The sequence below is a fragment of the Musa acuminata genome, chromosome BXJ2-1 (assembly GCF_036884655.1).
Source record: "Musa acuminata AAA Group cultivar baxijiao chromosome BXJ2-1, Cavendish_Baxijiao_AAA, whole genome shotgun sequence".
NCBI lineage: Eukaryota > Viridiplantae > Streptophyta > Magnoliopsida > Zingiberales > Musaceae > Musa > Musa acuminata.
The window spans coordinates 8,259,289-8,279,796 of NC_088338.1; the positions used below are offsets into that span (position 1 = coordinate 8,259,289).

At 40.3% G+C, this 20,508-nt stretch overlaps 2 protein-coding genes across 6 annotated transcripts; one reads left to right on the forward strand and one right to left on the reverse strand.

The window, feature by feature from the left end:
- Positions 1-3,404: 3,404 nt before the first annotated feature.
- On the reverse strand, positions 3,405-13,856 carry LOC103992001 (zinc finger protein BRUTUS). Of its 5 annotated transcripts, XM_065093058.1 has the most exons (15): positions 13,535-13,652; positions 12,652-12,708; positions 11,193-11,402; positions 10,309-10,503; positions 9,923-10,230; positions 9,340-9,565; positions 9,091-9,259; positions 7,572-8,819; positions 7,279-7,450; positions 6,963-7,187; positions 6,044-6,181; positions 4,606-4,840; positions 4,438-4,497; positions 3,894-3,965; positions 3,406-3,799 (listed from the first exon to the last, which is right to left on the reverse strand). In XM_065093058.1, exons 3-15 carry the CDS (start codon positions 11,220-11,222, stop codon positions 3,662-3,664), a joined length of 3,216 nt encoding a protein of 1,071 aa, XP_064949130.1. In that variant the 5' UTR covers positions 11,223-11,402; positions 12,652-12,708; positions 13,535-13,652; the 3' UTR covers positions 3,406-3,661. The 5 variants fall into 5 exon arrangements, 4 of the variants coding, with proteins under 4 accessions (XP_009409829.2, XP_064949130.1, XP_018679061.2 ...); XM_009411554.3 differs by lacking the exon at positions 12,652-12,708 and having other exon boundaries at positions 3,405-3,799; positions 13,535-13,856; XR_672238.3 differs by lacking the exons at positions 3,406-3,799; positions 3,894-3,965; positions 4,438-4,497; positions 4,606-4,840; positions 12,652-12,708 and adding exons at positions 6,409-6,447; positions 6,633-6,790 and having other exon boundaries at positions 13,535-13,845.
- Positions 13,857-17,474: 3,618 nt separating this feature from the next.
- LOC135598763 (probable leucine-rich repeat receptor-like protein kinase At1g68400) lies at positions 17,475-20,202 on the forward strand. Its single transcript, XM_065093061.1, has 2 exons — positions 17,475-19,246; positions 19,336-20,202. Exons 1-2 carry the CDS (start codon positions 17,842-17,844, stop codon positions 19,980-19,982), a joined length of 2,052 nt encoding a protein of 683 aa, XP_064949133.1. The 5' UTR covers positions 17,475-17,841; the 3' UTR covers positions 19,983-20,202.
- Positions 20,203-20,508: the final 306 nt, after the last annotated feature.

Below are 20,508 nucleotides of genomic sequence, written 5' to 3' on the forward strand. Positions count from 1 at the left end.
CTGTCTCCTTACCAACCCAACAGTACGGTGGTGGGCACGATGAATCGTAAGTGGTTTGAAGTGCGACTTTATTTGCATCACGATCTTTCTAATTAAAAATTCAAACTAAGATCTCTACGGTTCTAAAAATTAAATAAATAATCACTTTTTTGTTTACACCATCGGCTATAGAAAACACAAGTGATATCACATGCTAATTTGGTTTGCGAAGGTGATTGGTAAAAAGATAATTTTAACATCCTTTTCGTTTTTAACGATTTTACCGACAGAAAGGTAATTTCAACATCTCATATGTTGAAATGGAAGGGATATTGAAATTATCATCTTTTTACTCATTATTTTCATTGTTGATCTAGCATGTGATGTCACATGTTGGGTTTCCGTCAATATAGCTAACAGCGTTAAGGTAAATATGATTATTTATTTTATTTTCAAAATTATAAGGATCTTAATATAGTTTTTTTAAATATAAGGATCACGATGCTAATAAGGTCTAAGTACAAGAGGTAATATGTGTTATCGGGGAGCTAATTATAAATTATCCTCTGTAGTTAGTTATTTTTAGTATCCCAATCCCAGTACTTTAAAAAGATATATTGGCATCATTATAGTTATGAAAATGAAATATCTAGGTTTATTTATTCTAACGTCATCGATTTTACTAACAAAAATATAAAAATAAAAGATAAAAAGATAATTTTAATGTTATAATTAGTAGTGACGGACGACATCGGTGATGGTAGAAATAATGCTATTAGAGATCGTGAGTAACTGTTGTGGATGAGAAGAGAGACAACATGAGGTGAGGGTTGCTCTGCATTTGCATCGATACTGATATAGTTGTCGAGCAACCCTTTCGATGCTCTGCATCTACGTCTACGTCAACGTCGATGCAGTTATCAAACGACCTTTTTGTCACTCTACATCAGAATCGATGCAGTTATCAAGTGACGTCACTTTGCACCTGCATTAATATTGATGCAGATGTCGAGTAACCTTTTTATCGTTTGTCAACTACATCGATGCTGACATAGATATCGAGCGACCCTCTCCTCTTATCATCACTCTCCTCATCCACAATAATCACTCGCGACCCCTAACGATGTCGTTGTCTAACACTACCGACGTTGTCCATTATCACCAACTGAAATATTAAATTTTTTTTTTATTAGTAAAATGGATGACATTATGATAAATAACATAGATATTTTACTTTCATTATTATACAGGTGTAACATGTAATTAAGCATGTTTACTGAGACACATACTTCGTACATTATTTGGATCGCTTTGGGACGGTGTCGAATCCCACCTCGCAACCGTGAGCTATCGTGACGGCATGCTTCCTTGCTCCTCTCGAGAACCCTAATCGAGGCCGCTTCGAGGGAAGAAGAGAAAGAAGTATTAAGAACGGAGGAAAAAGGCGAAGCAGCAACGGCAGCAAGGCGCTTTACTCTCTCTCTCTCTCTCTCTCTCTCGGAGGAGGAGGAGAATATGGTTGTCTTCCAAGAATTCGACGGAGCAAAGGTAAACAACAAAGCTATAAGCATTCAAGAAACCATCTTTCTTCGGCTACCTATCGGGTTAAGTCATAAAAAGGCAATATGCATAAGCCTTTGATGCTCAAGAAACCATCCATCTTTCTTGTCTCGGACTGCTCATTGGGGTCACAGCCACGAGGACTTATAGGAAGGAGGTTCTTACGTTGGGGACAGAACGGAAGACGAAGTCGCCGGGAAAGGGGTTGGAGCTTTTGGACCCCATCGTTATTGGGCCTGAGTTGATTCGAATCCGTGATCGATCTCACTGGTGACGTCTCTTCGCCAATTCGTTATTATTAGATATTAAATTGCAGCCATCATAGCTTAGAAAGTATTATTTATATTTCGACTAACGGTGGCGAACGACTCGAGCACATTGAGATGGATTATGATGGATTGATAAGTAATTGTCGATGAGTTCGTTCGATTTGGCCTCAAATTTAGACCCATTATTTATAAGTGTTATCATCGGTAAAATACACCAACGATACCAAATCTCAAATTCATACAACACGACGTCCATCTGCAAAATTTTAAGATATATCAAAATGAGGTATATTACCCAATATAGACATCTTTGTATTTTAATTTTTAAACTTAAAAAGTTTACATTATAATCTTAATAATTATGAAAGTGAAATATCTAGTTCGTCATCGATTTTATCGATGAAAATATAAAAATAAATGATAAAAAAGATATTAATGTTTAAATTGGTAGTGACGGATGATAACATCGTTGGGGGCTACGAGTGATTATGAATGAAAAGAACGACAACGAGAGGTGAGGGCCACATCAATGCCGACACAGATGTCAAGCGATAAAAGAGTCGTTCAACATTTGCATCGATGGCCCTTTCATCACTTGAATACTACGTCGACGTTGACGCAGTTATAGAGTGGAGAAAGGGCCACTCGAGTGACTGTTGTGGATGAGAAGAGTGACGACGAGATGTGAGAGTCGCTCTGCATCTGCATCGATATCAATGTAATTGCCAAGTAGCAAAAGTGTTACTTAACATTGCATTGATAGTCCTTTCATCACTCGGCAACTGCATCGACATCAATGCAAACGTTAAATAACATCGCTTTGCATCTGCATTGGTGTCAACGTAATTGTCAAGCAACGAAAGGGTCGTCAATGCAAATGCAGGGCGACGAAATAACCGCTCAGCAACTGCGTCGATGTCAACACAGATGCAAACCAACCCTCACCCCTCGTCGTCCCTCTCCTTATCTACAACAGCCACTTGAACGACTCTTTCGCTACTCTACATTTGTATCGACAGCGATAGAGATATAAAACGACTCTCACCTCTCGTTGTTATTCTCCTCATCTATAATAGCCATTTGCAATCTCCAACAACACTGTCATCCACTACCACTAACATAATCCACCACCATCAATTGAAATATTAAATTTACCTTTTTACCCTTTGTTTCAGTATTTCCATCGATAAAACCGACGACGTTAAAATAAATGAAGTTAAATGTTTCGACTATAAGGATTTCAATATAAATTTTTTAAGTCCAGATGAAGATACTAAAAAAATCTAACTACATAATATAATCTATAATTAGCTCCTCAAAATATAGCCAATAGAAATATTAAAGTCAATGAAGATGTCTCAAAATTTTCTCTTGAACTTATCCCAAACGATAAATTCACATTCCGCACTGCTTTGTCCTAGTTGAAAATAAACCGTTCAATTGCCTCAAGAAAACATCAACTTCACCTGATGTCCTGTTCTTACATCAAAAAATCTACCATTTTATTTGCTAGCTAACTTAGCTGATTAATATCTTTTCAAAATCAAAACTAGCTTTCACCATTTACCCTTTGCAAAAACAAATATAAAATTGCATATTTTAGAGCATGATACTACTTCAACTAGTTGAAGTAGGTGAACCGAACTATCACAAAATTTTCCCATTAACATATTTCTTTACCTCTTGTATCGTTAATTAGAGGTAATTGATTCTGTGGGATGGATGCATCTGTAAGTATGCTTTGGACATATCCAAATAATCCTAGATGATTCCCCTATCGATAAAGAAAATTTATAATATTATACAGAAAATTTGAACCTGAAAAATTGAGATAGAAATTCCCAAAGAAAACTTCAATTGCTTGATGTGAGACAAGAGTTAGCTTCATTCTTGATTATCCTGGTATTATATGAGCCGCAGAAGCTACATTTGTGGTAGAGCCAATGAAAGCGAGACATCCCTTTTTTATCACAATCATTGCAGAGTATGTCCTGGCGAAGAACATCACTTGGAATGAGCAAAATGAAATGTTGTTTTAGATACTAAGAAGAGCTGCAGTAGAAGATCAGGAGTAAGATGACAAACCTGACAACGATCTCCGTATTCTTCTGGAAGCTGTTCTGAAGCTAGCAAGGTGTCAAGCATGCCGAAATAGACCTGAAGGTATGTAGATGCATCATTTACAGCAAAGAAGTAAGTGCTGCACTTAGGTGCCTGAAATCTTGCCATTAACCTTTGAAAAATCACGATTGAATTAAAAACAGAGGCAGAAATGTAAAACAAAGTAACATGTTGATGACAGTGATGATAAGACCATGTGTCGTTATCCTCAAAAGAACCTAAACCTGAAAAGAAGGCCTATGTGATCATTAGGTACATGAGCTGCCACCCTGATAACCGACACCACACTTCATCCCTACTTGTCTGATGGGTTTGTGAGCAAGTAAGAAATTGATGCTCTTTCATGGATCCATGGTTTCCTCATCATGATAGCAAAATTCAAGATATTGAGGTCTTAAATTTTCTAAGATTTCTTAAATTAACCAAACAACTATGTTAATTCTTGAGATAACAGTCTAAAAGCCCTTTTTAAACTTGAGGATGATAAAATAAATAGAATGATTCTTACCGTCATGTCTCCTAAAGACTTGCTGCAGATCGGGCAGGTATAGTGACTGGAAGCATATGCCTATGTAGGTCAGAAAGCAAGTTAGGCTCTAACAATCCTAAAAGTTATCAGAGAAGAAAACAAGAAAGATTGCTGAAATCATATCGTTGTATCAAGAGAAACTTTCACCTGAAAGCAAGCTGAATGCATGAAATGGCCGCATGGTAAAGCTCTGACAGGCGTACTTGATGTAAACAGGAAATCACAACATATGGGACAATTTGATTCTAGACCTTTCTCCCTGCAGTTATGGTCCACTAGCTTCATGCCTAGGCAACAATTGCATTTCATGCAGTGAAAGAAATCGATGCCAAGTCCTTTTCCAAGGCGACATAAATTGCAAAATGGACAGTGATATACAGTCCTGAAATAGAATAAATTATTTCAGGAGTTCAGTTATAAACAAAAGAATATATCATTGTAAAGAATCATAGAGAAAGGGAAAAAGAAAAAAAAGAATCATAGAGAAGCTTTTACTCCTAGATGAAATCATCTCTAAACCATTCTTTTAAGTTTTAAATAATACAAAGAGCTACAAGGTCAGAAGATCAGACAGTTGTTGTATATGAATGAACTGAACTAACAATATGACCCAACATAATTCAGAGAGACCCTTATCGTGTAATACAAATTTATTTCTGCACTCAAGCAGTAAGCGATATCAGATACTTAAACCCAGCATCTTTGTCTAAGCACATTAATGTTTAAGCGCAGGCTCTATGCTTGATGGAGTAAGACTGCATATAATGATGCTCGCAGCGTCTCAGATTGGCAGAAGCCTTGGGCCACCCATTCTTTTATCTTTGTTTAAGCACTATGATTAAGTTATACCTCGTAAGAGACCCGCACATCTTTTTCATCAGCAAGTTGTTGCCAATTTAAAAACAACACAATATGAAATTATTGTATTGATAATGTATTCAATTTGCTCTTCTTCATATAATCAGAATCAGTGCCAATATCACTAATTGTTTTACTCAGACTCGATCGATCAGACAGACTTTTTCAACTTTCAGCACACCTATGCATGAAGTCTGTTAAAAAGTTGTTACAAGAGCATGAAAAATTTTCTACCGAAAGAAAAACAGTAAATGTCTTCTTAAATCTTATATATCAGGAAAGGAAATCATATCTAGTAGTCACTGAATACAATCGAGTAGGTAAATTAATCTGACTGGCAATTCTATGCTAGCAAGTTAATATAAACAATTGACTCTCACAGAAAGGTGTTCGGGAATCCCATGTCATTCCAATGGGTTCAACTTTGAAGTTAAAAGGAATGGAAAATATAATGTAGGCTAAACAAGAAGAGTTCACTTATTTGAGCAACACAATTTGCAGACACAAACTAAATCCATAGGGACCGCCAAGCAAAAATTTGAAGGCCCAATCCTGGCTTAGCTATGTAATCCAGAAATCAATGTTCAAAGTTCAAACTATGAAGAAGAACAATGCTAAAGTTGCATTGAGACCCTTAGATAAAATAATGATCAGTAAACCGTGCTCGTTTTCTGAATAAACTTCTGATCAACTATGCATCCAAATATTTTAGGGCTAAGTGCAGTACCTTTCATCATCAAAAAATTTGCAAAATTTGCAGAAGTATTTTGCCATTGGAAATCCATTACAGGTATCTGTCTTGCAAGTTGGACCAACTGTCTGGACTTTCAGACAGCGCATACACATCATTTCCGTCACTGCTTTCCTGCAAACCAGTCATAGAAGACTTTAAAAATAGGTAGAGCCAATATAACTTTGTTGCTATATACAGTAAGTAATCGCTTGTAAGTAAATATGCAAAGTGAATGCACATTCAGAGCTGGTCATCAACAAAGAATTCAACCATTTCTATCATAGTGATATCCAGAATTATATTGAACTAGAACGTAAAATGCTCTGAGTTACGATACAGGTTTAGCTAGAAGGGTACACCTTGTAGCTTTGTTAGTGGTGCATGTCTTGGATCAAGGCCTGCATGGAATTACATAGCCCGATAAGATACATGGAAAACTCTTAGAAAAAAATTAAATTTTCTAGGATTTGACCCTCATGGAATGGAAAGGAGTATTGGGAAAAAAATTCCCGAGCATGTTATTTGAATTGATAGGAGTATTCGGTAGTTCAGGTTAGTTGACCATAGTTTCACCTTATCTTACCTTATTTCTCCCTTATCTTCCCTCCAGTCATCTACATGCTACCTTAGCATGGGTAATACCTATATCAGCATGGGTGTTTCTTCCTTGACAAACCTCCACTGTGACAAGCTTGGGAACAGCATTCTCATGAGATAAGGACTCCCAGGCTTGCATCAGGTCTACCATTGGCTAAATGATCAGTTAACTATAGAAAATGTTGGTGATAATGACATGAACGTAACTTCTCACATAAGGATAAGTATTTTATAAAGAAAATAAATAACTGACACCAATAAAGTGTTGTTGTCTCTGTTGTTGAGACTATAACCAGATGCTTTCAGAACAATTTACCTATCCATTGTGTGATCACTGACGCTGTCGTGGCAGAACCTGCATGTGAAGAGCTTCTTACAACAAGCAGCAAGAAGCTTGCAGTTTCTTTTATAGTGCTCACAACCAAATATCTGTTGCTCCAGATCCCTATATGATGGAGAACATCCTGGAACATCACCATTTTTGTCCTCACTGGTAGATGCATGTGGCAATTTCTGTTTAGCAGCAGCAGCTAACCAGCGACTGCAGTAATTAGTTCAAAGGTCACAAATACATAAACATATGATCCAAGTTTAGAAATGGTATAAAAAACATGAATATAATCCATGAAAACCTTGTCATAAGATTTTGAATAATATATGCCTTTCTTCGTGGATCAAGTGTTATGTCTCGAGAAACCTTTCGTATCTCTGACTCCAGCTCATTTTGATTCATTCGAAAAATATCATTCCAACCAGGCTTGAATGTCTGATCAATTTGATCTAGGTTCTCTTGTTGTTCCATTCCTAATAGAATAATGTGAATTGAAAGAAGACAAAAGACTCACATAAGTTTCAAATGTCTCTATACTATTCTATTGACCTAGATAAGGTTATGATACAAATTATTAATAACACAACATCAAACCTTTTGGAAGAACATTTGCCTCTTCAGGGTCATGTGAAGAAATAGGTCTTGCACCCCACCATTCATTCAGCCACTCATTAAACATAGTGTTTTTGGTAGCTTCCTTCCATGTTTCCATCATCTTGTCATGTTCCTCTTCTGTTAGAACAGAAGTTACCCAGGATAACATTGACTGAAGAATTTCTGCTCCAGTCATCCCAATTATGCATCCAACTATCTTGTCTTGCTCCTCAAAAGAGAAGTAGCTGTCAAACAATGGCCAGAGTTCAAGTTCCTCCATAAAAACATGTTGGTCCAAAGTAACTCGTATGGATCTGCACATACTTTGAAGCTTGATAGCAAGTGCATTGTGCTTCCTTGTCCAACAAATATCATGGACAGAGTAACTGCAGTCACTTCCAGTTGTGTCAGCCATCTTATATGTCTTGTTATTCGTTTCACGTAATTGTGAAAGCTCTGTCAGAACTGCAGATATATCTGAAAATAACTTCTCCTCCTGTTTGTGGTCCAGAATATAGGAGTGGCTAACATTGTGAAGGGTTTCTCTTGATTCTAAAGCCGGAAATACAATACGATCTTCAGCATTACTGTGAGCTTTATAAAGGCCCCACAACAAACAAAATCTTCCACTAAAATTGCAAAGAAATGCCTCATAGTCATCACAACCTATAAGCTTTTCGGACTCCATATCCAAATATTCTAAATCTTTACGAATTGCTTTATGAAACTTAAATATGGTATCAATAGGCCTGAATTCATGTGCCGAATTGGATGAGGTGATTTCTGTCTCCCATGAAAAGAGATTTGAGTTTATATGAGGAGCAGAAGAATTGCAAGACAAGGAACACTCTGATTTTTTAGACATGGAATCTACAGGTAGGCTATTGCTGTTAAGTCCTAATCCAGAAGCAAAGCAAGTTTGCTTATTGGAAAAATGCTTTTGGAGAACTAAAATATCTAAACTTCCAACCTCATTATTGTTTCTACAAGATTGTGGGAAGCAACATCGGTCAACAGGATCCTTGTCATTCTCTGTATGGACAGCTGATATCTCTCTTAATGGAGAAGCAAATGCACAGAATGCTTGACCACAATTCTGTTCTATCTTATCCTTCTCTTCTTGAATGAAACCATCTGCCACTTTTAAAGACAAGCATGTAAACCTGCCAGATCTCGAGATATTGTGCAGTTGACCCTTGCATGCCCAACCAGCAAAAAGTGTAACTAGTGCTGTCTCAGATGATGAGGCTGCAAAACATAAGCGGAAAGCAGAAGTGGTGTAAGAAGCAACTTGAACAATTATCTCAATCATACATTTTATTTTACAGATTGTTCTGGTCTCTTATTTTGTGAAAGCATGACAACAGTCCTCACTCATACAGTCCGACAGGTCATACACCAACAATGTGATATTTATTCCACAAACAGAAAGTGGAATCATAATATTGCATTGGTTTCCACTAGTATCACTTGCGTCTTACATGCATCAAAATACTAAAGGAAGAATGAAAAACTTCACCTGCCAGTTTCATATTCTGGAGGAATGACCTAGCTTCATCCTCACAAAGTGTTGCTACAAACCATGGTAAAGCACGCTCTATAAGTCTTAGTGGCATTACACATATGCTCCGATAAATAATCTTCCGTTGCTTTTCAGGAGAGAAAGATATCCTTGCTATAGGAAGCACCTACGAAAGTAAAAAATATATGAAATAGAGCATGTTCAGGAGACCTTAGAAAAGTAGTCTACCGACAATATGAGATATACCTGAGCTTCCTCAACATTGAAGTGCCTTTGAATAGTCGCCATAATACGATCTGCATGTGAACATATCTTTGAGTAAAATTCAGGAGAAACTGAGTTGACACCAGCACATTTGATACGCTTGATTAGGCACCTGAGGTTGTTAAACTGATTCTTTTCTTCAGCATGATCTTCCACAAATGAGACTGGCATATCCACTGCTGGAAATAAAATTTGATCTTCAGCTATACTGCACAAGAAATTGTACAAATTATCAGAGAAGAGCGAAACTACAAGCCGAAAACATTAGACATAGACAATTTCCAAATGGTGATCATGAATTGCCAGACAAGCAGCTAAGTGAAAACAAACAATCTAGAGAAAGATAAAAAAAAAATGAACAGATCAAAGTAAGTGACAGATAGAGCAATAAAATATGGTGTTCCGAATTCAAACATTCAGATTGAGACGTCATTCAAAGAAACTTATCCAGACATTCAGATTAAGATGCCAATGACAGAAGGCTTTCAAACTAGACATAGAATCTAATCTATTTTTTTAAAAGAAGAAATAAGGTATTAAAAGAATCAGCATGAAGATAATTTACCTGTGATAGATGCATACATCAGCAACAAATTCAAGCCTTGAATAGAAGGTAGATAGATCAGAGAAATCTCGAGAAAGTTGTATTTGTCTTGCTTCTTTTGCAATGTCATTAACCTCCTTTCTGATAGCATTATGCCAGTCCAAAATTTCATTTATTGGGTGTGCCCTTGGTGAATCAACAAAATTGCTATCTGATTCTGCATGTTTCCTCTTCCTGGTATTGGCATGATCAATGCAGCACCATGATACATCATTATGGCTCATACTCTGGTTTGTGAAACTTTTCCCTTTCATCCATTCAAATATAACCTAATGGTTTTGGAGCCTAGAATTAAGAATGGATTGTAAACTAGTTCAAAGATCATGCTACTGGTTTCACATTCTTACCTGCTGAAGAAGCCTTTCTTTTGGTACTACTTTACATAAACATGTCATCATATCCTTATGTTCATCCTGTGAGACACAAGAAGAAAGCCATGGAAGGAAGTCTACCATTATGTACACAGGGATGCTACACAGGAACTGCCAAACCAAATCAGCTTGCTCCTTAAGTGAAAATTTCTCAATAAAGAGTGGGAAAACCTACAACAAAACCAAGAAATTGACAAGCAAAACAGTTATGTTAATTTTTTTACACGATGTAGAGCTTGAACCAACCAAGAAACTGACAACCAAATCAGCATTTGTTGGATAATGGAGAAAAACTTGAATCAAGTAGAAAGTCATACATATGGACAGAACATAGATGATAAGATTACAACTAATAATGATGTAGAAAACTAAGAAAATCCAGTTTGCAAATGACTAATCTATGACAAGAATAGTCAGACAAATAAGGAAGCAAGTTCATGGTGATATCATTTCCTAACAAGTTATCGAGAACAAGATACTAACACAAGAAACGAACCAGTCATAAAAAAACCAATTAAATTCGAAAAAAAAGCAAGTCCATCATAAACAAGAAAAATATTTTGATAGAGAAGTTGGCAACTAATCTTTGGACACAAAAAGGACATACTAAACGATAATACAACTTAATTATGTCTAAGAACATGGATTTTTGACAGACTACTAGAGTGTGGCAAAATAAGGAGCTATATAATGCACGTATAGTAACAGCTAGGTGCAGTCAGAACCTTACAGAGCACATCTTTCATAGTGCATCAATAACCAAAGCCCAGTCCTTAAAATCAGTGATCTCTTGTTATATGATAGAAACAAAAATAAGATGCACGTCAATTATACAATTAGATATCTAAAGAAATATCTACCTGCTCCTCCTCCTTATATATGTGCTGCATAATTGACGTTTGTATAGCACCAGTACATGAAGCAAGTTCTCTTCTAGCAATGCCGTCATTATGAACATTTAAGTCCAGTAAATCAAATAAATGTTTAAAAAGGTCATGTTCCCCTTTGTGCTCAAGAAAATATGTTCTTGCAACATTCTTCACACGTTTGTCAAGGGCTGGAAAAACAACCTGTTATTTCAGAGGGTACAGTCAGTTAAAGAGGGACACAGATATATAGAAGATGACACATATACTAAAAAAGGGCTGTCAACCATTGTTTGTTACAATACAGTCTGAAACCAAGTAGGCATGCACCATTAGACCTAAGGAATGTGCAAGAATAGTACACATTGGTCAGCATGAGCTGACATGGCAGAGGTACTAACCAGTATGAGCACCATGCCAGCATAGTGCTGTGTTGCTATGCTCCCTATTGTACCATGTAGTAAAGTGCCATGCTGCCTGATACATGAGATCCTTAATAGGAACATCAAGAACTTGCAGTATGGCACGTATTTACCAAGCAATTAAAAAACATGAAGCACTGGTGTTGACACGCTAAGAAATATCATCAGCAGCACATCAGATAGTAAGTTGGCATAGCGTCAAAGCATGAGAATTGGCCTGTCTATTCATACCCCACATAACTGTGAAAGTAGAATACTTCTGAATTCTGCCACTTAAGTTGTCAAAATCAACAGAATGAAAAACTTTATAACTAAAGGACATGACAGGATCCTATGAAGAACCATAATTTAAACTGTACATGTTTTTTCCTACAGATAAGGATGTTCTGTCAAGAAATTCCAAGACATGGGACAACAACCATTTGGTTCTCATTGGTGATTGCATGAGCACTTGGGCATTAAACAAGTCTCAAGATGCTTAGGCTATGCTCATCTGGACCATCATATGTACAACATACAAAATCAAATATATGTGTCTGTATGAAAATATATTCATGTAACATTGTTTTAATTAAGATAATAGATGATATATACATACTTGTATATTCACTTTGAGTCTAATTGCTAGGCAACGTGAAATATAATTTCAAGTTTCTTGAATATTTTAGTGTTAGTGCTATAAAAGTTGTCTTTTATTGAAATGTTAATTATCAATAACATTACTTGCATATTAACTCAAAAAATACTGAAATAAATTTTATCAATTTTTTTAGAAAAAGGATAAATGATGAATGCGGGATTTGAGTCGGGACCTTGTGATAAATTTGTCAAAGTATTTTTGACAAATTTTGCAAAATTTGTAATTGGGTTATCACCTCAGCTACAGGAAAGAGTCCCGTAGCGTATTTGACAACTATGCTCCCATCCAACACTGCACTAACTAATTCGCTTTTCAAGTCTTATTGGCATATAGCTGCACAAGAAGGCATGGTAGTTTAACGGTCCAAATACAAAAACAAAGACAAGCATACCTATCAAAATTAGTTTCTTTTTAAAGGACTCTGATCAAGGGCCAATAAATTATTGTCCTACAAGAAAATATAAGGAAAAAATTAATGACATAAAAGAATTGCATATCTCTCTGCTAATGCATGCAGGTATATATAAACATAGGAAAAAGTCCTGCAAAGCTTTATTGTACATGTTTCAAGATCATTTGTTTCTGCATGTTCATTTCTGAGCGATCATATTGAAAACAAATGTCATTTTTTTTAATTTGTCATGATATGAGATGTTTGATTGTAGACATATCTTTCTCAGAAGATCAGAAAACACAACCAAGTTATATTAGTTATTCCCAATTACAATAACAGTCCGCATTTAATAAAAAATATAAGAAAATCAAGCTTCCCAGACGGTGTCCTGTTCAAAAGCCCATAGGACACCTGCCAAGAGCAATGCCCAGTTGTCTTTATTACATGAAATGACACTTTATAATGTGAGAGAAAGGTTAGAGCAGTTTAATCCTTAAGAACTGGACAATAACAAAATGTTTGTGCAGAAACAACAGAAAAGACAATCTTTAACGAATAAACAAATTAGTTGCAATGAATGTGGGCGCATCATCGCTTATCAAGACAGGAAATCATCTCGACAGTTAAGAATTCACAAGCATTTCTCTTGTCCTAATCCTTTCCTTAGTGGACAATTTCGATTCAGTATCAGATCAAATATCTTGATCTGACCAAACCCAACTAAACGACAGCAAATTTCCTTGTTTTACTCGATCGAATCCCAAAATACAAGAGCCACGAACCTCACTATGAGCTGCAACTCGTCGAATACGGATATCGCTGCATCACATAAAACAGCACACATATTGACCAGATTCATAAAATAGGAACGGTTAGGCACCTCGTCCTCAGCATTGGAGTGGTGCTGGTACATGGAAAAGAGGAATCTGCAGCGCCTGGAGACGGACTCGACGTCTCCCACGCCATCCGTGGCAAGCGCTACAGCGGCGCGGTGAAGGCGGTCGAGCTCGGACCGTATCGCCTTGTGGAAGAAGACGAAGAAGATCAGCGGCGAGGACCCGTCTGAGCTCCTCAGCCGCTCAAGCAAAGAGGACGAAGAAGAGGGATCCATAGATTCGAATCGCTGTCCCTCCTCTCTCGTCGTAAATGGCGTCCTCATCGCCATATCCCTCCATTGAACGCGAGCTAAAAAACCATCCCTTCTCTCTTGCCCCTTCTGCGTTAGTGTTATTGTTAATCCGACGGTGGGGAGAGCACGAGGTTTCGAAGAAAAATATAACACTACTCGTAATCTTTACGCACGTATCTTACGCCCTGAAGTGGCAGTGATCTCGTCATGTGAGCTTCCGTGGGACCACGACCTTTCCGGTGTTTTGTGCGTACCATATGCAGGTGTACGCTTTCCGGTTAACCAGTCGAGAAGCGGGCAATTTTAAAAGGGCATTGGTCGTCCGATGGAAGAGACAACGAAACCTGGCCGTCGGATCAATGGAGTTGATGGGTGTTGGGCGGATTTCGTTGACAGTTGACGCGCGAGTTCCCTCCTCTAGGCACGTGGTTTGCAGACGCCGGGAGGACGGGCAGCACTCTTTTTCTACCCGTTTTCCTACCCGCATAGTGAACGGAAAGCAATGCGGGAGCCTCGCGGGGCCCGCACGGGATCGGATGGGAACTGGCGGTGGTCAAAGAATTCAGGGGGCGAAGAGGGCTGTCACGTGTGACGTCATGGAAGACGTAGCGACGCGAGTCCGTGGAGACAAGTGGCCGCCACAGGCACGGCGACTAAAATAACTCGTCAGCTGTTGTCGTTGTTGCCATGCCGTAGGTTTTATGGTGTTTATTATTAGCTGTTGTAAGAATTAAGGTTATTGAATCTTATCATCTTCGTCGTATGAGTTGACCTCCGTGTATTTTTTGGGAGGTGACTTGTGGAGGGCTCAAGCTCTGCTCCTTTTCTTGTGAACCAAGAATCATTGGGGTCGTGCACGAACCATATGTTAATAATAATAATTATTAACATATATTTCAAATAATAATTATTCATTCTTTTCAAATATATTTTTTTATTTTTTTAATCTTAAAAATTCTATTACTACATGTTGTGGTAAACAATTTGGAACCATGGTCTCGGGGCTGACGCGGCTCGATTCGGGTCCGGATGGCGGGATCTTCCCAGTGCGGCCCTCGGGTTCGTCGAGGTAGTCGGCTACGACGGTCCGATCAGGACGGGATCAGCCGTCTCCGTCGGACGGGGCTCCTCAGTTGGGCAGGCGCTCCGTCTGTCGTCCTGCACACAGGTCGGGTCGGGAGGCTTGACCCGACCCCTCCGACGATCAAATCAATAGATGGTGGAGGGGGTAGAAAGAAGAAGAGTGTGAGGTGTCTTCATGGTGTGTCTTTCCTCCCTCCTCCTCTGCTCGTTCAGAGTGCGAGGGTATTTATAGGGAAGCTTGCTGTTGTTTGATGTGCCCGCTTGCAGGGGGAGATGGTAGCATGAAGAACCGAGCCTGAGTAGGCGTTAATGCGCCTCGGCCGGTGTTATGGTCCGTTTGACCGGGTGTTGTCACGTCGATCGAGGCGTGAGGCGTCGGTTGATGTTAGCCGAGTCTTATCGTAATTACTATCCTCATCACTACATTCTTTTGAAATGTTAATGGTAAAATTTTTCATTTGTACACTTTCTTTGGAATACGTGTGTAAAGTCGATACATCTAAGAATTTCTTGTTTAGTTAAACATTGTAATATTTCCCTAAAGCTCTTCCTAAGTCAACTTGTTTTGATGGCTGAAGACCAAGTTTGGCTTAACTGGGCTCTACGATTGGATTGCATTTCATGCCACTTCGTTGGACTTAATCTTGAAAGCTTTGGTTTTTAGCATTGAAGACTATAGATTGTGAGTGCAAAGCTGATGTTAGATCCTCTCTTTTGATCGGTGTTTAATCGATATTTATGCACATTTTGCTCGTGTATTAAGATTAAGCCGAGGGACTCGATATAGTATCACATCCATTCTAATAAATGAAATAATATACATAAGTATACCTGACAATAGTAACATGCATAATAGTTATATTTGTAATATAATAATAACTTATACTTGTATGCAAGTATTGTGATCAATCATACAAATTATTTATTTATTAAGATAATTAATAAAAAAGAATAGGGAGAAAATAAAAAAAATTGTATATGTTTTTTATTAGCATAGAGAAAGTATATGATAGGGTTTGTAGATATTTATTATGGTGAATTTTAGAAAATAAATATGTTATTAAAGATATATTTGATAATGTAGTTACTGTTGTTAGAATAATAAAAATATGTTTAGTGAATTTTCTATTAACGTGTTTGTATTGAGGATTTATGTTAAGTCTCAATAATGAATTACCTTATAAGTCACTTATATAATAAACTTCGATGGTATATGTTGTTTGTTGATGATATTATCTTAGTTAATTAGAATCTAAACTAAACTATTTATAAATTTTAGCTATAGAGACAAGCATTACAAACTAAATATTTCATATTAAAACTAAATATATAAGATATTATTTTAATACTTTTAGAGACAAATAGGAGAATATAATTAAATTGGATTGATAATAAATCCATTTAAATCGAAGCTTTAGATATATTGGATCAATTATTCAAAGAGATGAAGATGTTGATGAAGATATTATTCATATAGTAAAAACATAATATTTAAAATGACGAGCAACGTCAAGAGTTTTGTGTAATATGATATATGATATATGATATATGATATATATATATATATATATATATATATATATATATATATATATATATATGATTTATGAAGTTACCAAGAAAGATAAAATAAATAAATATTTTAATTTATGAATAACTAGATATCGCTTACGATGAAAAAAAAATCACTTTAGATTGATAGTATGTACATATGCTAGAAGATTTTCGGATATGATGCTCAAAATTTTAAATTAGCATATACTTAGAAAATCTGATAACCAAAAGAGATGAAATAATTAGTGTTAGTGATACGAGAACGGATAATAAAAATATTTAAAAATATCATAATATAAATTATAGATTTAAATTTAAATATTCTGAACTTAACCAAACACATGTTTTTTTACGTAATATAAAGGATCATAAGATCATGTGGTGGATCCCAAGTTAATAATAGTTATTGTTTATCATAATATTAAATTATATTTATTTATTAAAGATATTAATATTTTTATTATAATATTTGAATTCTATTTTCATCATTTACCATTAAAAAAAATAATTTTCTTTCTAAGATTGGACGATGATAATTAATGTCGTCTTAATTCAGATCCCGATTTGTCTCATATGAAAATTATACTCGAACTTGCCACAATTCTCTGGTTAAAATCGATTGATTCCGATTCGATCTAGTCTGCACAGAGCGAGTTCAATTTAAAATTGACATTCCCACCCTCCCTCACGACCACTGAATGCTTTCCTCGTGTTAGATTGCGCGAATCTTAATACAGTATTGCAATCTACACCTAACTAGCACGCTTTTCTACGAGTTCGTACCACAATTGGATCGATTCCATAGTCGTGATCGTTTATTCTTCAAAACGAGTGGATTATTGTCCTCCGGCACAGCTCACTCGCTGCACTACGACAGCATTACATGTTCCCAAGAGGATCCCAGCCAAGGCTTGATCTGAGAGGCATCTGGCTTATATTCGATCTCCGTACCGCAGCAGGCTTACAGATCTAAGAAAGATAACAGTCCCTTTTCTTGCGCGCTGCTGCAATGATCTTTGAGTGTGGTGCGACGATAGATCTTCTCATCGAAACATATCCGTCTCCCGGCTTTTCCTTTAGCTTCTTTTTCTGCTTTTCCAGTTTGACTTCGTCGTCCGCGATCGTTTGACCGTAAGGTGAGATCGAGGGGGAAGTGAGTTAAGGTGATCGGGGCAATAATGGCTTCGCCTCTGAGCTCCGTGCTTTGTTCGTGCCCCATTCCCCAAGTGTTCGTAGGTCCCTCTCTCTCACCTCACGCCACTCCCTGAATCATAGAGAATAGAGAAAAGGAAAGGCAAAGGCTAAAAGAGACCCTCAACACAAAAGCAGCATTGCTTGTACTCGGACTACTACAGCCTTGTCTTCACTTTCAGCTTTCAGTCTTCCTCCTTCCCAAACCTCCTCGGAGAAGAAGGAAGGAAATGGGGGAGAAGAAGCTGTTTTCCTCGTCGCATTTGGCTCGATCTATGCCGCTGCTGCTACTGCTGCATTTTCTTGTGCTACTGTCATCTTCCTCTTCTTCTTTGGACACTTTGGACGGAGACTTGGGTGCCTTATTGGAGATCAAGGCCGCGTGCGACTCGGCCGGGAGGCTGGCGAGCTGGAACCGGTCCGACCCGTCGCCGTGCGCGTCCTGGCATGGGGTCACCTGCGCCGGCAGCCGCGTCAACCGGCTCGTCCTTGAGGGCCTCTCCCTCTCCGGCCCGGCCTGCCTCCCGGCCGTGACGCGGCTCGACCAGCTCCGGGTACTCAGCCTTAAGTCGAACCGCCTCCGGGGCACCATCCCGAACGTCTCCTCGCTCTCTGCGCTCAAGCTTCTGTTTCTCTCCCACAACCAGCTCTCCGGTCCCATCCCGCCGTCGGTCGGCTCGCTGGTCCGCCTCTACCGGCTCGATCTCGGCTCCAACAACCTCACTGGTCCGGTCCCGGCCTCGCTTAACCGGCTATCCCGTCTGCTCACCCTCCGGCTCGACTCGAACCGGCTATCTGGTCCCATCTCCGGTCTCGTCCTCCCACGCCTCCAGGACCTCAACCTGTCGTCAAACCTGCTCTCCGGCGGCGTTCCTCCCTCGCTCGCCGCCTTCCCCGCTACCGCATTCGCGGAGAACCCGGCCCTTTGCGGCGGGCCCCTCCCCACCTGCCGCGTCCTCGTAGGCAAACCCAGCCGTCCCTCGGCGACCACTGTGGCCCCGGTTCCTCCTGCTGCTGCCGCCGCCGCCGATGTCGTGGCATCTTCTCCGTCCGCCCGGCCTGAGGTCGCCCCTCCGAGACGCCCCGCCGTCGACGCCAGCCGTGCGGGGATGAACCGAATGGCCATGGTGGCCATCGTCGTGGGCGACTTTGTCGTGCTCGTCCTCGTCTCCGGCTTCCTCTTCTGCTACTTCTGGCGCAAGTTCGCCGGGAAGAGCCCGTCCCGCCTTCACGAGGGGGAAAAGATAGTCTACTCCTCCAGCCCTTACGCCGCTCAGGGCAGCGCCGCGGGTGCTCCGGCTGGGAGCGGATTCGAGAGGGGGAAGATGGTCTTCTTCGAGGGAACGAAGCGGTTCCTGTTGGAGGACCTCCTGCGGGCCTCAGCCGAGATGTTGGGGAAGGGCGGCTACGGGACGGCCTACAGGGCAGTGCTCGACGACGGCACCGTCGTCGCCGTGAAGCGCCTCCGCGAAGTCCTCGTGGGGGGCAAGCGCGAGTTCGAGAGCCATATGGAGATCCTTGGGCGCTTGCGGCACCCCAACCTCGTCCCGTTCAAAGCCTATTACTACGCTCGGGATGAGAAGCTTCTCGTCTACGATTACATGCCCAACGGCAGCCTGTTCTTCCTTCTCCACGGTAAAGCAATGTCGCCACTCCAAGCACCCATTTGCCTCAAAAATTTGCTATTTCATCCAGGGAATCGACTTAAAATCTGATCTTTCCAGGGAATCGAGGGCCTGGGAGGACGCCACTGGATTGGACGATTAGAATGCGGATCGCAATGGGGGCAGCGAGGGGATTGGCTTTCATCCACCAGGCGAGCCGGTCGCCGAAACTGACGCACGGAAACATCAAGTCCACGAACATCCTACTTGACAAGGAGTGTAATGCGAGGCTCGCTGACGCCGGGCTGGCCCTCCTGTGCCCTGCGGCGGCTGTAGCCGGTAGGGCCGGCGGGTACCGGGCCCCCGAGGCGCCGGGCGACGGGCGGCGCCCGTGGGCGTCCCAGCGGGCGGACGTGTACGCCTTCGGGGTGGTGCTTCTGGAGCTTCTGACGGGGAAGCCGGCGGCGGACGGCGGGGTCGGCGGCGAGGCGGCTGCGGACCTACCGCGGTGGGTGCAATCTGTGGTTCGTGAGGAGTGGACGGCGGAGGTGTTCGACCTGGAGCTGATGCGGTACAAGGGGATCGAGGAGGAGATGGTGGCCATGCTCCGGATCGCGATGAGCTGCACCGCCCTGGCGCCGGACCAGCGCCCCAAGATCGGCAGCGTGGTGAAGATGATCGAAGACATCCGGGGCGGCGGCGGCGACCTCTCGCCCTCCCACGACTCGTTCGACTCGGACTCTACTTCCGTCTCGGATACGGCCTGAACCGTCGGATCGAGCCATCGCCACCAATCCATCCCAATTCTCTCCTCTTCCTGTGGCAAGGACTCGACTTTGAGAGCCGTTGGATGATGGGGTTTGTGTTCATGTAAAAACGAGGCTTTGTTTGGTTGTTTTCTTGTCGACTCACGCAGTCACTGTTTTCTTTAATGTCGAATTAAATCTTAAACAAAATCCCTGGAAAAACACCATCTTTGGATGCTCAGGTAGTTGCGTGCGTCCTGTGTCATTTAAGATCCAGTTGTTTTGTCTCTTGGTGGTCTCAGGAAACCATTAGAGATCAGGAGCAGGGATATAGATAGCACTGCCAACTGTTGGGAACTTGTCAGTGTGACTTGTTCTACTGCATGTCTTTTACTGGGAGCTGTAGGTTACAGGCGAAAGAGGGGACAAGAAGACGGTGCCCACGCCGGAACGATATAATCGGCGGATGGTAGCAGTTGGAACATTTGTGACGCGGGTCATCGTTGTCGGACAGATGAACAATGATATCAACGTCGACAGCCTCTCT